General features: G+C 38.2%; 1 protein-coding gene across 1 annotated transcript; it reads left to right on the top strand.

Moving 5' to 3' along the window:
- Nucleotides 1-7837: 7837 nt before the first annotated feature.
- On the top strand, nt 7838-10666 carry LOC128223541 (uncharacterized). Its single transcript, XM_052932818.1, has 3 exons — nt 7838-7845; nt 8566-9242; nt 9375-10666. Exons 1-3 carry the CDS (start codon nt 7838-7840, stop codon nt 10664-10666), a joined length of 1977 nt encoding a protein of 658 aa, XP_052788778.1.
- Nucleotides 10667-18155: the final 7489 nt, after the last annotated feature.

Below are 18155 nucleotides of genomic sequence, written 5' to 3'. Positions count from 1 at the left end.
TTGAGACATGATTAAAGCACTTGCAAAAGTGCTAAGCATAATTTAACATTTCTGCGTTTTTATAATCATCTCTTTTCCAAGTCTTGAAATAAAACAACTGGCGTTATTTAATGCTTGTTTAGTATGTTTGATAGTTTAATTAACGCACCGCTCTAATTTGATTCAATCATAGAAGTCTTAAGATAAAACAACCCTCCAAAATGATCACTAAATAACCGTTTCTAGTTCTTTATTTTCTGCAACAAACAAATTAATAATCAATTTTCTTTTCACAAGTTTGATTATCGCGCGACAGTCAATCCACAGCGCAATCATCATTATCGATTATCGAGGTAACACAACAATCACAGGTGTAATATTTAACGATGCACCGCCTGTCAAAACAAAGTGACCATTCGGAGCTCCTCGGCCATTTTTTCAAAAACAACCTCGGATGTATATGGACGGTTTACATACTTAAAAAGTGGTACGTTTAAGTCCGCTGCAAATAGATCGCGTAGTAATCTTATTTAGTAGTTAAAATTTATGACTTAACTCTTGGGAATCGTAATTATGTTTGCAATAATACACTTCACTGGCAATCAATTTAAACTGAGAGCAATGAATACAACTCTTAAACACTAGATTTAATTAATGCTTTTATTCAAAAAAATACGGACTACTTCAACAGATGTACCGGCATACATCCGAGGTTGTTTTTGAAAAAATGGCCGAGGAGTTCCGAATGCAAAGTGACATGCGATTCGCGAATTCCTAATACACAAAATTATTTTGACATGTTATAATAACAAATAAACGTCCGGTTTTGTGAGGTAAAATTACGTTGACAACTAACAAATTTTCTCGATTTTTTGTCCGGTATCCGGAATTCCGGGTTTCCGGTTTTGTAGGGATTTTTTTACATTGAAAATAGAAGGGGAAAACCGGGACTCTGAAAAAGTCCGGTATCCCGAGGATTCCGGTTTAGTGAGTTTCCACTGTATAAGCATGACCCAAGGACTGACCCATGCGGCACACCGCTGATGACTGGGACCGTTTCTAAAGATTTCCCTTCGGCGACTACTTGTTGAATGCGTTTGAGGAGAAAAGATTCAACCCACTTGTGTGTGTTACCCTGTACACAGTAGTGGTGGATTTTCTGAAGCAGCCAACGGTATGGAACGCGGTCGAAGGCTATCGATAAGACTAGAATGACCATGACTAAGTGGATACCTTGGTCCAGCGAAGGCGGGTTGGTGGAAGCACTTCGAACGAAGACGACAATCCGCTGCGACCGAGCAACTTGTGGATTATGTCACGCGGCAGTAGCTGAACAATAGCGTGTTCTCAACAACAGAACCAACAAAGACGTTGACGGTAAGATACACAATGTTATAATGTATATTATTATACCTCACGTGACCTGCCCATGTTAATTTCTCATATACCAATCATGGGCAATTTCGTACTGTCACACACTGACAGTACCGTTTTGACCGGTTGATATGATACTGTCACAAGCTTGCGCGTCTAAAAATAGGCATTTTTTTGTTTCCCAAGTCTGAGGTAGTAAGCGCTTATTAAAATGTGTTGTAAATCTGGTTACAACCGGTGTTTGCATTATTTCTAAACGACATTTGCAACAAAATGACAGCTAATGTAAACAAACAATAATTACAGAATAAATTGATTTAACTTAAGTTGTGCTATGGTAAAAAATCGTTATATATGTATATAAATGTGACTGTGTTCGGTATAATAAAAAAGATATTGCATGGCTTCCAGTGTGACAGTACATATTGTCAACATGAGGGAAATCCTGTTACCCGAGGCGATACCAATGTATCCACTTAGTCATGAAGATATCATGACAAGCTTTACAATGTTAAATACATCTTTACTGAATATATATAATTTTATGTAAAAAGGTTCGATTTTGTGTCAAACATTTACAAATATATTAAACTATAGGTGGCATCACCGCATGAATTCAAAGTTTGCTGTCGATGGCGGTGACTTGGAACGAGGAAACTCCATGAGATCGACGCAGCTCGACAAGACCTTCACTGAATGTTGGGACCAGTACATTGACGGAATCATGAAGACATATCATTTCCTCCAAACGGTTGGAGGGATTTATGGCGTCAGAATGTGATGAACGTTTTGGAGTTGAGATCACCCATAATTGTTATGTGTTTATTATGTGACGTGGTTGATTTCATAGTAAAAATCAGTTAGGAAATAAATATTTTAAAACATCGTATTTCTCTTTCTTTCTGAGTCCATTTTGTCTCTTGAAGAAATAACATGTATACAACATCGATGTCGTCTTCTATATTTAAGAAACATATAAATACCACTGAGGGCAATATGACATATTAAGGAGCGACCAGTCAGCCAACGAAGGTGTCATGATATGGACCGAGGCGTCAGGGGCTGACTTGCCGGTCCTTACAATGCCATATGGCCCTAAGTCGTGCGTTATATTCCTTATATTATACCGACCATAATAAGCTCATAATTTGCACAAAATTAAAACGAAACCGTAGCCAGCCTGCAGCAAAAGTGTTCTTAAACCGATTGTCGAATATGTTCGTTTAATAAAATTATCAAATAAAATATAAATCATATTCACGTGTGTACAAGTAAACATAGGGCACTGCTGCACCACGGAAGTGTCGACAGTTCATTTTCTTTGCACCACCGATAAGTGGTGGAGCTGGCGTTTAGAGGCCGAAAAGGTAATTGGGCCGGGTTGACCCGGATTCTGTCCAGCGATTCGGAAACGTCATGTAGGAAGGAGAAGATCTGTGTTTCAGACGCCTGGCCATAAACCCATGCTAGCTATCAGTTAAAATGTTGTGGGTGTCCACGTGTTTTAATGAATGACTGACGATACAGTGTTCTTGCAGTTATACTTGTGAGCGATACTAGCCTTTAATTCGCAGGACCTTGATGTGCAACCGTCTATCTTCATGTACAATGCCTTGGCTGAGAGTGGAGTTGAAAATGATGTCTAAGATTTGGGCTAGTTCGAGCTCGCACTTCATGAGGAAGGTGGATAATATGTGGTCTGGACCGGCAGTGCCGTAATATCTCAGGGGACGATTTGGTAGGAGGCCGATTTGGTAAGGGGCCGATATGTCTCGCTACCAAGATTAATATTCTCAACCTTTTTATTAGACGTGTATTAAAAAAATGAAAACATCCTGTTTAATAGCGGTGTGTAAGTCGGATACTGACGGGTCGGATACTGACCTTGTTCATCAAAAGACTTCGGGCTCTCGGTGTCACATGAAAAGACCACGTGCTTTCGACGTCACACGAATCCCGTACATGACTAGCTACCGGTATCAGGTACACATTTTTATACTGCATAATTATTACTTTGTGGATGGAATGCTGCATAATGACTTCAATCATGTTTTTTTTGTCGATTGTACCATCATTGCTATTAGAGACAGGATCACGGACTTGTACATGTAACTTGTGGTTAAATTAAACTTTTTTTAATTTTACGTTCACTGCAGGGGCGGCTCCAAGAATTGACGTTTAAGGGGATGTAACTTAGGGTAACCAACCTTTTCACAGTCACCAATCCCTCGTAAACAAATTTTAAATAACTGTTTTCGCGCTCCCACCGTTACCATTTTTACATGTTCAGAGTCAATACTATCCATCTATCCACTAGCAGATCCGAGGATGTAGGGAGGATTTTGGGGGTATTTGTGTGGTCTTATACATGTCCATATTGTAGAGAAATAATGCATAAATTACACCAAAATGCTCCACTCTCACAGATTGAACGTTTTGACAACTTTTTTTATTTTTTGTCTGGGAACAAGCCATTTTTTTCGAAAATCCATGATTGAGTGCTGACAAAATATTAGATCGCAGATTTTTATATTTCAGTTCAAAAAATGATGTTTTATGCATTTTTCTGAAACCGTTAGTAAGCCATAAAGCAATAATTTTCGAACGGAAATATAAAAATCTATGATGAGTTTTTTGTCAGCAATCTTATATCATTGGTTTGCAGATATTTACACAAAAATTTTCTCTTTCCAAGACAAAAAATAAAAAAAGTTGTACAAATAGTATATATCTGTGAGAGTGCAGCTTTAAGATAAAATAACGACAACATGGCTTAAAGGAACCTTGCCCCAGATTGCCTTTCTGGTCTCCATTTGTTAATTTTTACAAAAACTAAGACATTATTACTTATTTTTCAGCACTGGCAAAATATTCTCACCATCAAAAAAAAGTACACCAGGATAATTTATTATTGATCAGTTTTCAGTAAACAATTGTAAAGTCTGATTCCCAACACTCCCCAGATTAATTTCCATGACTTAGCAACCGGTTAATTACATATGTATGGTTTTTGGACAGAAAAGGGCTCAAATTTTTATCATTATTATTTTATTGTTAAAACTCTTTAAACCAATAGAATGCATAATTTATAATCAATATTTATCTTTCTATTAAAGATATTTTTGATGATAAATATTCTTAAATTATCAGGAAAGCCAAAATGAATTGGCTATTATTTGCTTGTTTTTCAATGATTGAGTACCGACTTCTTACTTCACAGATACACCCTGGCAGTCTTTGATGAGATGTTTTTCATAAAGGCTCAAGTTTGCCAAAATCGTCTTATCCAGATCAGTTCTTCAAATTTGACTGCAAGATTTATTGTGCAGGCTTGACAAGGTATTTATTTAATAAAAATGCCTTGGTCCTTATTTGAACAATTAGAAGTTCAAAGCTTATTTACATATCCCCATACTTGACCAGAAGACAAGTATCAAAATTTAAATGCCATGCCAAGGAAAGTAACTCTTTTGAGGCAGGAAGAAGATATAAATTGTCTTATCTCCCTTGTTTGATTATGGAGCATCAGTACTCCGGCCACTCCTGGTGGGACTCGAACCCAGGTCCCCTTAGGGAGTATACAGACTACTATAAAACTAGAAAACAACTGTTGAATATTTATATTTCCATTAAAGATGTTTTGATGATAAATATACTGAAATTACCAGGAAATCCAGAATACAGACTTGAATGAGTTGGGTTTCAGAGAGCCTCAGTCCTAGACCAGACTGGGGCTGTATGAGCGAAGCGGAGTCTGAAAGGTTCGGACTACCTTAATTCACTATTTAAACAATTCCATCAGAAAGAGCACACATCAAAAACTGTTTAAAATACTTTTAACTCCTTCTTGTAGGACTGCTATTCAACAAAAATAACACAAAGTTATTGATAATTAATTTTATGTCACAATAGGAAATGACAAAATCAGGCGCATGCACTAATTTGGGAGCGCAGCAAGTGTAAAACATAAGTATTGTGTTAAGATTCATGTCAGCATTTTATGATTGGTTTGTATTCATGGCGCCACAGACCTATAAACCACGGTCTGTGATGGCGCGCTTCATCAAATTTGCTTGTGTGCCTCAATACTGCATTTATGCAAAAAATACACTTAATCCTTAAATATAATAATTAGAATAGTTTTGTTTTTAAAGTGGCCAATATTTATTTACTGTGGAAAGAAAAAAAGACTGATTTATCTAGCTACTTTCATATATATTGTTTTTCGATTTTCAAATGTTTTGTTCTCTTGAGTGAAAGGATTTTTTGAGTGAAAAACCAATGATTGTTTATGCCGATTTTTCATAAAAAGTCCCAGAATACTACTTAATTTTTTCACTGAGTCCTGAATTCTCTTATACACAAGTCATGCCGGAACAATATTAAATGTTTTTTTACGATTCAACATCAGGGTGGCATATCTAAGGTTATTTACCTCCTCAACAGGAGTATGTGTGTGTTTTTTTTTCTCAAATGTTTTTTTTCTATTCAGTAATTCACATTCTCGTATTTGAAGAAAATATCTGTGATCTTGGGACTTCTCAGAAGTGGTACCACTCTGTGTTTATATCACTTCTCCAGCTTGCATCATCATTTGGATACAATTCATGTATACCTTCGATAGAAACATGTAAAATCTTGAAATAAATTCAAGTTAAATTAAAACCTGCTTATTTGTCAAATATGATAGCTGAAGCACCAACTTAAGTATGCAGAAGTCACAACATCAAAATGAATTGGCTATTATTTGCTTGTTCTTGAATGATTGAGTACCATCTCCTTACTTTACAGATAACTTGGCCCAGCCGGCCTTTGAGGTGATGTTTTTCATAAGGGATCTCAAGTTTGCCAGGGGATTAAAAGAGTGACTTATCTAGATCAGTTCTTCAAATTTTACTGCAAGATTTATTGTGCGGGCTTGACAAGGTATTTATTAAATAAAATTGCCTTGGTCCATATTTGAGAACAATTTGAGAAATTCAAAGCTTATTTACATTTCCCAATACTATTGACCAGAAGATATGTGTCTTAATTTGAATGCCATGTCGAGAAAAGTAACTCTTCTAATGCAAGTAGGAGATATAATTTTTCTTATCTCCCTTGTTGGATTACGAAGCGTCTGTACTCTGGCCACTTCTCGTGGGACTCAAACCAAGGTCCCCTTAGGTAATAGACAGACTGCTGTAAAACTAGAAAAAACACCTACTAAACTCCAAACTAAATTAATATCCAAAAATGTATTGAAGCACACATTTTTTTATTATTATTTTTTTATTTGTATCCTTCTTCAAGAATTATTCCAACAGTTAATATTTATTAAGAAGTTATTGAAAACCCACAGAGTTAACAATATATCAAGAGTTCTTCAGTAAACAACTATAGAGTCCAGGTCCTTGAACAAAGCAATATTTATTCTAATAAATTGTGAATTATGATAGCTGTGGTAGATAAAGCTTTGTTTGATCTCATTGTGTCCAGCGAGTTCACTGGGTGGGGTAATCTAGCGGTAGGTTTCTTGCAGGTTTAGGCTGATTGTCAGGAGAGGTGACGCTACTTTTAAGTGTCGGGAAGTCTACGTCACAATTAAAAACTTTAACCTTTATTTACCTCAACTGCATGAACTGAAATAAGCAGGCAAAGAAACAAAATAAAGAATAACAGAACAAAATGAAAGAGCTTGGAAAATTTCATTTACGAACATTATCCTAATATTATTCATTTTTGAAGTCAACTTTAGAATGTACATATGTTCTGAAACCATTGCACATTGCAGGGTAATAATCACTCCTGGGTAATGACCAGTACTAATAGAGCAAGCATTGTTTGATGATGCTTCAAACAAGGATTGAACCCAGGACCCTCAGACCCGGATGAGATCATGTGATTTTGAAGTGCTCCATAGATATCCTCATGGCCTCCTGTATGTAGACACCAGTACAAAAGGTATACTCTAACCTTGACTTTTTGATCATGTGAGTGGGAATTATTTCCACAAGACTTGAAAAATGCCTGTGCAACTATGGCAGTTTGCACATAAATTATTCAACAATGTCTACTAGTGTATAAAAATGAGGTGAAATAAAACTATTCTATTGCCTTTTAAAATAAATTATCTGCCTTGATGCCCTGACAGTAAAGTCATTATTATTTTATTGTGGAACGTTATCTATATTACTTATAACCAGTAATTCATATGACAAGACCAATAACACTGGGGCTCCTCAGGGCCTGTATAGGTGGCACAGCAGATCTTTATCTTGGCAATTCATCAATAACTTACACCTTTTAATGGCATTCATTTGATTTGCAGGTGAAATAGACCGATGACAGATAGAGATGTCAATTGTTTTATTATCCTTATATAATTAATTTTGATACACTTTTAATAAATACCATTAATGAGTTATATTGCCTTGCCAGATTCACCTTAATTAAGTATGATATTTCTGCTCCAGGGATTGTTGACCAACTATGCTGATCTGCCATGGAATGGTAAGGACTTGGTATAAATATAATAATCAGTGCTAAGGACATGTATCCAAATGTATGTAAGTGTCCAAAATGAGGCAATATAGCTGCACCAATAATGTAAGAAAACTGTTCTTTGTTATTGATATTGCAGTGAATGCTCCAGGCTACAAATTTATACAATGAATACATATACTAATGGTAAGATTTAATGATGTTGAATCTTTCAAAATAAGTGGTACAAAACAGTATGAAGTTTAGAGAGAGAGAGAGAGAGAGGGAGAGGGAGATGGAGATGGAGAGAGAGAGAGAGAGATGGAGAGAGAGAGATGGAGAGAGAGAGAGAGAGATGAGAGATAGAGAGAGAGATGAGAGATGAGAGAGAGAGAGAGAGAGAGAGAGATGAGAGAGAGAGATGAGAGAGAGAGAGAGATGAGATGAGATGAGATGAGAGAGAGGAGAGGAGAGGAGAGGAGAGGAGAGGAGAGGAGAGGAGAGGAGAGGAGAGGAGAGGAGAGGAGAGGAGAGGAGAGGAGAGGAGAGGAGAGGAGAGGAGAGGAGAGGGAGAGGGAGAGGGAGAGGGAGAGGGAGAGATTTAAACTCACATCCTGCTTAGTGACCACCATCTTAACTCACACATCCTGCTTGGTGAACTACTATCAAGGTCACACATCCTGCTTGGTGACTACCATCTAAACTCACACCCTGCTTAGTGACAGCCATCTAAACTCACACCCTGCTTAGTGACAGCCATCTAAACTCACACATCCTGCTTAGTGACTGCCATCTAAACTCACACATCTTGCTCGGTGACTGCCATCTGAACTCACATATCCTGCTCGGTGACTGCCATCTAAACTCACACATCGTACTTGGTGGCTGCAATCTAAACTCACATATCCTGCTCGGTGACTGCCATCTAAACTCACACATCCTGCTCGGTGACTGCAATCTAAACTCACACATCCTGCTCGGTGACTGCCATCTAAACTCACACATCCTGCTTGATGACTGCTATCTAAACTCACACATCCTGCTCGGTGACTGCTATCTAAACTCACACATCCTGCTTGGTGACTGCAATCTAAACTCACACATCCTGCTTGGTGACTGCCATCTAAACTCACACATCCTGCTTGGAGACTGCTATGTTTACTGCCATCTAAACTCACACATCCTGCTTGGAGACTGCTATGTTTACTGCCATCTAAACTCACACATCCTGCTTGAGGACTGCCATCTAACCTCACAAATCCTGCTTCATGACTGCAATCTAAACTCACACATCCTCTTCAGTGACCACCATCTAAATTCACACATTCTGTTTTTAGGACCACCATCTAAACTCACACATCCTGCTTGGTGTCTAAACTCACACATCCTGTTTGGTGACTGCAATCTAAACTCAAACATCCTGCTCGGTGACTGCCATCTAAACTCACACATCCTGCTTGAGGACTGCCATCAAACCTCACACATCCTGCTTGGTGACTGCCATCTAAACTCACACATCCTCTAGTTACCACCATCTAAATTCACACATCCTGCTTTAGGACCGCAATCTAAACTCACACATCCTGCTTGGTGTCTAAACTCACAGATCCTGCTTGAGGACTGCCATCAAAACTCACAGATCCTGCTTGGTGACCGCCATCTAAACTCGCACATCCTGCTTGGTGACTGCCATCTAAACTCACACATCCTGTTTGGTGAATGCCATCTACACTCATGCATACTGCTTGGTGACTGCCATCTAAACTCACAAATCCTGCTTGGTAACTGCCATATAAACTCACACATCCTGCTTGGTGACTGCCATCTAAATTCACACATCCTGCTTGGTGACCGCCATCTCAACTCACACATCCTGCTTGGTGACTGCCATCTAAACTCACACATCCTGCTTGGTGACCGCCATCTTAACTCACATATCCTGCTTGAGGACTGCCATCTAATTTCACACATCCTACTTGATGACTGCCATATAAATTCACATATCCTGCTTATTGACCGCCATCTAAACTCACACATCCTGCTTGGTGACTGCCATCTAAACTCACACATCCTGCTTGGTGACCGCCATCTTAACTCACACATACTGCTTGGTGACTGCCATCTAAACTCACACATCGTGCTTGGTGACCGCCATCTCAACTCACACATCTTGCTTTGTGACTGCCATCTAAACTCACACATCCTGCTTGATGACTGCCATCTAAACTCACACATCCTGCTTGAGGACTGCCATCTAAACTCACACATCCTGCTTGGTGACTGCCATCTAAACTCACACATCCTGCTTGGTGACTGCCATCTAAACTCACACATCCTGCTTGGTGACCGCCATCTTAACTCACATATCCTGCTTGAGGACTGCCATCTAATTTCACACATCCTACTTGATGACTGCCATATAAATTCACATATCCTGCTTATTGACCGCCATCTAAACTCACACATCCTGCTTGGTGACTGCCATCTAAACTCACACATCCTGCTTGGTGACCGCCATCTTAACTCACACATACTGCTTGGTGACTGCCATCTAAACTCACACATCGTGCTTGGTGACCGCCATCTCAACTCACACATCTTGCTTTGTGACTGCCATCTAAACTCACACATCCTGCTTGATGACTGCTATCTAAACTCACACATCCTGCTTGAGGACTGCCATCTAAACTCACACATCCTACTTGGTGACTGCCATCTAAACTCACACATCCTGCTTGGTGACTGCCATCTAAACTCACATATCCTGCTTGGTGACTGCCATCTTAACTCACACATCCTGCTTGGGGACTGCCATCTAAACTCATCTAAACTCACATATCCTGCTTTGTGAACACCATTTAAACCTTCATGTCGTACTTGGTGAGCACCATTTAAACCTTCATGTCGTACTTGGTGAGCACCATTTAAACCTTCATGTCGTACTTGGTGAGCACCATTTAAACCTTCATGTCGTACTTGGTAAGCACCATTTAAACCTTCATGTCGTACTTGGTGAGCACCATTTAAACCTTCATGTCGTACTTGGTGAGCACCATTTAAACCTTCATGTCGTACTTGGTGAGCACCATATAAACCTTCATGTCATACTTGGTGAGCACCATTTAAACCTTCATGTCGTACTTGGTAAGCACCATATAAATCTTCATGTCGTATTCAGCTACCATCTAAACTCCCATGTGTTCAGAGTGGGGGTCGAATATGGGATGCATTGTTGGGCTACATGTAACTAGAAAATTGATTTGTATTAACATGTCATTATAAGTTGGATTATTTCCCTTCCAGGAGGACTGTGTTCTAGTGTGGACAGGTAAAGTGCTGCAAGTTACTGTAGAGACAGCCCTACTTGTCCGGTTTTGATGAATGTGGTGACGCAAAATACAATTTTATTTTATGCCTTTGGAAATATCATTTTATTTTCAATGCTCTTATTTTGACTACAGGGATATTATTACTGCTCGATATTGGTTTCCATATTGTGTTTTAAAAGTTGAATTGCATTCACTAACCCGGTATGAAAATTTAATTCTGTGATCATTCTGTGAAGTAATCTTGCATTGAAAATATCTATGTTGTTTTTGTGTTATAGCTTTAAAAGTCTTTTAGCGTTATTTTAATAATTAAACAAAAAAATAATACAGTATTTAATTTATCATAAGTGGCTAAAATAGACCATGTATCAAATATATACATGTTATTAAAAAGGTTTAATGTACAACATTCAAACTCTGTCTCTTGAAGAATCAATCGTTGAATTGCGCAAGCACTTCCTCTCATTAGTCTGTTTAATGATGTGTGTAATTGAAAATAACTAAAAGCGTGTTTGACATTTGTAATGGAAAGATGAATTTGCTTGAAATTAATTCCGGACCCTTTTCAGAACAAACCATGTGTTGGATCAGTTTACATTAAAGGATCTGTATGGCCTTGGGTACCGGTGAAGTAACGCCATGAATGAATCCCTGGTCTGACTTGGTGAACCATTGCAGTTTGCAGAAAGGTAACAAACAAATAGGAAACAAATATGTAGCTGACTTAATTTATTACAGCTCAATATGTCCATAATTGTACCTCTAAATAGCATTATCTTGAGGTATGTAAGAATTGCTCTTGTCATGTCCTGGAATATCTGGAGGTATGTAAGAATTGCTCTTGTCATGTCCTGGAATATCTGGGGGTATGTAAGAATTGCTCTTGTCATGTCCTGGAATATCTGGAGGTATGTAAGAATTGCTCTTGTCATGTCCTGGAATATCTGGGGGTATGTAAGAATTGCATTTGTCATGTCCTGGAATATCTGGGGGTATGTAAGAATTGCATTTGTCATGTCCTGGAATATCTGGGGGTATGTAAGAATTGCTCTTGTCATGTCCTGGAATATCTGGGGGTATGTAAGAATTGCTCTTGTCATGTCCTGGAATATCTGGGGGTATGTAAGAATTGCTCTTGTCATGTCCTGAAATATCTGGGGGTATGTAAGAATTGCTCTTGTCATGTCCTGGAATATCTGGGGGTATGTAAGAATTGCTCTTGTCATGTCCTGGAATATCATGGGGTATGTAAGAATTGCTCTTGTCATGTCCTGGAATATCTGGGGGTATGTAAGAATTGCTCTTGTCATGTCCTGAAATATCTGGGGGTATGTAAGAATTGCTCTTGTCATGTCCTGAAATATCTGGGGGTATGTAAGAATTGCTCTTGTCATGTCCTGGAATATCTGGGGGTATGTAAGAATTGCTCTTGTCATGTCCTGGAATATCTGGGGGTATGTAAGAATTGCTCTTGTCATGTCCTGGAATATCTGGGGGTATGTAAGAATTGCTCTTGTCATGTCCTGGAATATCTGGGGGTATGTAAGAATTGCTCTTGTCATGTCCTGGAATATCTGGGGGTATGTAAGAATTGCTCTTGTCATGTCCTGGAATATCTGGGGGTATGTAAGAATTGCTCTTGTCATGTCCTGGAATATCTGGGGGTATGTAAGAATTGCTCTTGTCATGTCCTGGAATATCTGGGGGTATGTAAGAATTGCTCTTGTCATGTCCTGAAATATCTGGGGGTATGTAAGAATTGCTCTTGTCATGTCCTGGAATATCTGGGGGTATGTAAGAATTGCTCTTGTCATGTCCTGGAATATCTGGGGGTATGTAAGAATTGCTCTTGTCATGTCCTGGAATATCTGGGGGTATGTAAGAATTGCTCTTGTCATGTCCTGGAATATCTGGGGGTATGTAAGAATTGCTCTTGTCATGTCCTGGAATATCTGGGGGTATGTAAGAATTGCTCTTGTCATGTCCTGGAATATCTGGGGGTATGTAAGAATTGCTCTTGTCATGTCCTGGAATATCTGGGGGTATGTAAGAATTGCTCTTGTCATGTCCTGGAATATCTGGGGGTATGTAAGAATTGCTCTTGTCATGTCCTGGAATATCTGGGGGTATGTAAGAATTGCTCTTGTCATGTCCTGGAATATCTGGGGGTATGTAAGAATTGCTCTTGTCATGTCCTGGAATATCTGGGGGTATGTAAGAATTGCTCTTGTCATGTCCTGGAATATCTGGGGGTATGTAAGAATTGCTCTTGTCATGTCCTGGAATATCATGGGGTATGTAAGAATTGCTCTTGTCATGTCCTGGAATATCTGGGGGTATGTAAGAATTGCTCTTGTCATGTCCTGAAATATCTGGGGGTATGTAAGAATTGCTCTTGTCATGTCCTGGAATATCTGGGGGTATGTAAGAATTGCTCTTGTCATGTCCTGGAATATCATGGGGTATGTAAGAATTGCTCTTGTCATGTCCTGGAATATCTGGGGGTATGTAAGAATTGCTCTTGTCATGTCCTGGAATATCTGGGGGTATGTAAGAATTGCTCTTGTCATGTCCTGGAATATCATGGGGTATGTAAGAATTGCTCTTATCATGTCCTGAAATATCTGGGGGTATGTAAGAATTGCTCTTGTCATGTCCTGAAATATCTGGGGGTATGTAAGAATTGCTCTTGTCATGTCCTGGAATATCTGGGGGTATGTAAGAATTGCTCTTGTCATGTCCTGGAATATCTGGGGGTATGTAAGAATTGCTCTTGTCATGTCCTGGAATATCTGGGGGTATGTAAGAATTGCTCTTGTCATGTCCTGGAATATCTGGGGGTATGTAAGAATTGCTCTTGTCATGTCCTGGAATATCTGGGGGTATGTAAGAATTGCTCTTGTCATGTCCTGGAATATCTGGGGGTATGTAAGAATTGCTCTTGTCATGTCCTGGAATATCTGGGGGTATGTAAGAATTGCTCTTGTCATGTCCTGGAATATCTGGGGGTATGTAAGAATTGCTCTTGTCATGTCCTGGAATATCTGGGGGTATGTAAGAATTGCTCTTGTCATGTCCTGGAATATCTGGGGGTATGTAAGAATTGCTCTTGTCATGTCCTGAAATATCTGGGGGTATGTAAGAATTGCTCTTGTCATGTCCTGGAATATCATGGGGTATGTAAGAATTGCTCTTGTCATGTCCTGGAATATCTGGGGGTATGTAAGAATTGCTCTTGTCATGTCCTGGAATATCTGGGGGTATGTAAGAATTGCTCTTGTCATGTCCTGGAATATCTGGGGGTATGTAAGAATTGCTCTTGTCATGTCCTGGAATATCTGGGGGTATGTAAGAATTGCTCTTGTCATGTCCTGGAATATCTGGGGGTATGTAAGAATTGCTCTTGTCATGTCCTGGAATATCATGGGGTATGTAAGAATTGCTCTTGTCATGTCCTGGAATATCATGGGGTATGTAAGAATTGCTCTTGTCATGTCCTGGAATATCTGGGGGTATGTAAGAATTGCTCTTGTCATGTCCTGGAATATCTGGGGGTATGTAAGAATTGCTCTTGTCATGTCCTGGAATATCTGGGGGTATGTAAGAATTGCTCTTGTCATGTCCTGGAATATCTGGGGGTATGTAAGAATTGCTCTTGTCATGTCCTGGAATATCTGGGGGTATGTAAGAATTGCTCTTGTCATGTCCTGGAATATCTGGGGGTATGTAAGAATTGCTCTTGTCATGTCCTGGAATATCTGGGGGTATGTAAGAATTGCTCTTGTCATGTCCTGGAATATCTGGGGGTATGTAAGAATTGCTCTTGTCATGTCCTGAAATATCTGGGGGTATGTAAGAATTGCTCTTGTCATGTCCTGGAATATCTGGGGGTATGTAAGAATTGCTCTTGTCATGTCCTGAAATATCTGGGGGTATGTAAGAATTGCTCTTGTCATGTCCTGGAATATCTGGGGGTATGTAAGAATTGCTCTTGTCATGTCCTGGAATATCTGGGGGTAAGTAAGAATTGCTCTTGTCATGTCCTGAAATATCTGGGGGTATGTAAGAATTGCTCTTGTCATGTCCTGGAATATCTGGGGGTATGTAAGAATTGCTCTTGTCATGTCCTGGAATATCTGGGGGTATGGAAGAATTGCTCTTGTCATGTCCTGGAATATCTGGGGGTATGTAAGAATTGCTCTTGTCATGTCCTGGAATATCTGGGGGTATGTAAGAATTGCTCTTGTCATGTCCTGAAATATCTGGGGGTATGTAAGAATTGCATTTGTCATGTCCTGGAATATCATGGGGTATGTAGAGGTTGCTCTCATTACATCGCGGAATGTCTAGGGGTATGTAAGAGTTGCTTTTGTCCCGTCCCGGGACATCTAGGGGTATGTTAGATTTGCTCTTATCCCATTGCAGAATGTTTAGGGGTATGTTTTAGTTGCTCTTATCCCGTTGTGGAATGTCTAAGGGTTTATAAGAACTGCTCTCGTCACATCGTGGAATGTCTAGGGGTATGTAAGAGTTACTCTGGTTTTGTCGCAAAACGACATGGGGTATGTAAGAGTTGCTCTCATTCAGTCGCAGAATGACTAGGGGTATGTGAGTGTTGCTCTCGTCACATTCCGTCTTATCAAGTCCGAATCAGTTCTTAAAATTTTATTATTATGTACATTATTTATAATCAGCATATTTGCATGACTGGTGTCTATTTAGAATACAATTTTTTTTTGAAGATTGGCAGTGTATGATTATTCAAGAATATTTAAATTACCAAAATATTAACTTTGATAATATTCAAAAGACAAATTGTTGCCCTAACTTTATTTTCATGCTGAAAACATCAGAAGATGACAGCTGTCTACATTTTAATTATTTTTGTCATTAATGTAACCAAAAAACAGGTCACAGAATTTTAATTTACATTTTCCTTGTAATACAAAATTGTTCACAACTATTTTATGCAATTTGATACGAAATATAACGGATGACAACATTAAATTTAAATAGGACAATCAAGAATGATAAATGTCATCTGTTATGAGCTCTATATAAACAATAGTGCCTTTCTGTGCATTTTACAAGAAATATTTAGCTTTAACAATTTTATTATGTTATGAGCATTCTTCTTTGAATACATTGCCCCCACTCTAAGATTTAATCTGGTTTTCCGTTGTTTTTGTTTTATTATTGCAAAATGAAAAAGCTAGTAAATGATTACATTTACGTGAAAATCCTAACACATTTTTACGAGCTTTGTAACACATATAAAATCTGTCACGGGTCCTCATATTATACACAATTATATGCGAAGAGTTAGGGATATATGCTAGTTAGCAACCCATTGGCACACTTAAGCTACATACAAACCAAAGACAGACCCAACACAGACCCAGCCGGGGTGGTCCTGGGAGGAATTGCGTCGACAGTCGCAATTCATTGGACCAGCCTGGACCCAACACGGCACCACTACGGATGAACATGGAACAACACACATTCTTTTTGTCACCTGCTTTTATTTTTTATAATACATTTACAAAAGACAAATTTCCTGCGGCAGAGCTTCCTGCATTACACAAATGTAGTTAGTATAAAAATTTATATGATTTTGATTCCATTCATAAATAAAATGATAACTGGGACGAAATTTAGTAAGAATCACAAAATGAACACTGTACATTTTTATGGAATAGACACCAGATGTTTCAAAATGTATTTGGCAAATACAGTATTTCCTCAAAACAAGCTTTAGAATTGTCAATAACAGCTAGTATGTGACCATAAATACCGGTACATCATTTAAAGATAAAAAGCAACATTCTTGTCGGCCATAACACATTTCAATGTTTTGTAAGCAATGTGATCCATCAGTAAGTAATATTCAATATGCGTTGTACACATAGATATCAATTTTATAAAAGTTTTTTGACAATTTTCTCTTCTTGCAATTGTATCATCTGATGTCTAGTCCCTTTTACAAAATTTGCTTCACTTAAATTATGATGTCACACCCAAAGTGATGATGTCATAATTTTATAACATATTAATGACGTCAATACAGAGAGTGTTGAATGTTTTAAGAATGTTTTTCATGCAATCAGATGAAATATCATGTTTTCCACTTAAGATATAAAAATTAAAATTCCTCCATTCAAATAAATAACTTGTATCATCACAAGAACAAAATAAGTGTATGATTTGCTGTACACATGTGTATTACAGAACAATAACTGGGTCCAATTGTAGAAAACTGGATAAGTTGTCAACAGTCATTTTGGATAATATTGCTTGAATTGGATTGAATATTCAATATATATTAATCAAGATGTTAACCAAACCAAAGAATTAACCTTATTTTTACAATTGGCTGCCAATGGTTATATAAAACTGGAAAGAAGGTATAGATGTGTAAAAATTTAGGACTGATCAATTTCTTGGGTTTATGTTGTATGAATGCAGTAGGGCATGCGAGCAATTCTCTATAGCGCGTTAGTATCTTTTGCAAGTGACTATATGTTCTTTAAGAATTGTTACCAACAACATTACTATGACAATTAAAATTAAATACCAATAATAGCTGATATTTGTAACGTCATATATCATTGGTTAAATGACTTTGCACTATTCCAATCAGAGTGCAATATTGAAATAAACTTTGATGTCATTACTTCTTGCATGTTCTACAATATGAAAGTCAAGTTTTATCTATACAAAAGACTAGACGAATGTAAATATATAATGATTTATAGACAATTAGATGTACTCAAACACAGTAGTGGGTGGTATTTAGTCAAGAACATATTTTCAAAATTAAATATTACCCCTCTTACACATTACATTTTTATTTCAATTTAAACTGGACAATTAAGCAAATGATTGGTTTCATGTCCAGAGGCGGCTCCAGGATTCCACCTTAGAGGGGGCATAACTTAGAGGCATATCCTTTTTACTTGCACCCCTCCCTCAGACCTGAATTTTTTAAAGTGTTGGCAGTGAGGTTTGGAG

Source organism: Mya arenaria, chromosome 17 (genome assembly GCF_026914265.1).
Source record: "Mya arenaria isolate MELC-2E11 chromosome 17, ASM2691426v1".
NCBI classification, from domain to species: Eukaryota; Metazoa; Mollusca; class Bivalvia; order Myida; family Myidae; genus Mya; species Mya arenaria.
This window is presented reverse-complemented; position numbering and strand designations above follow the sequence as displayed.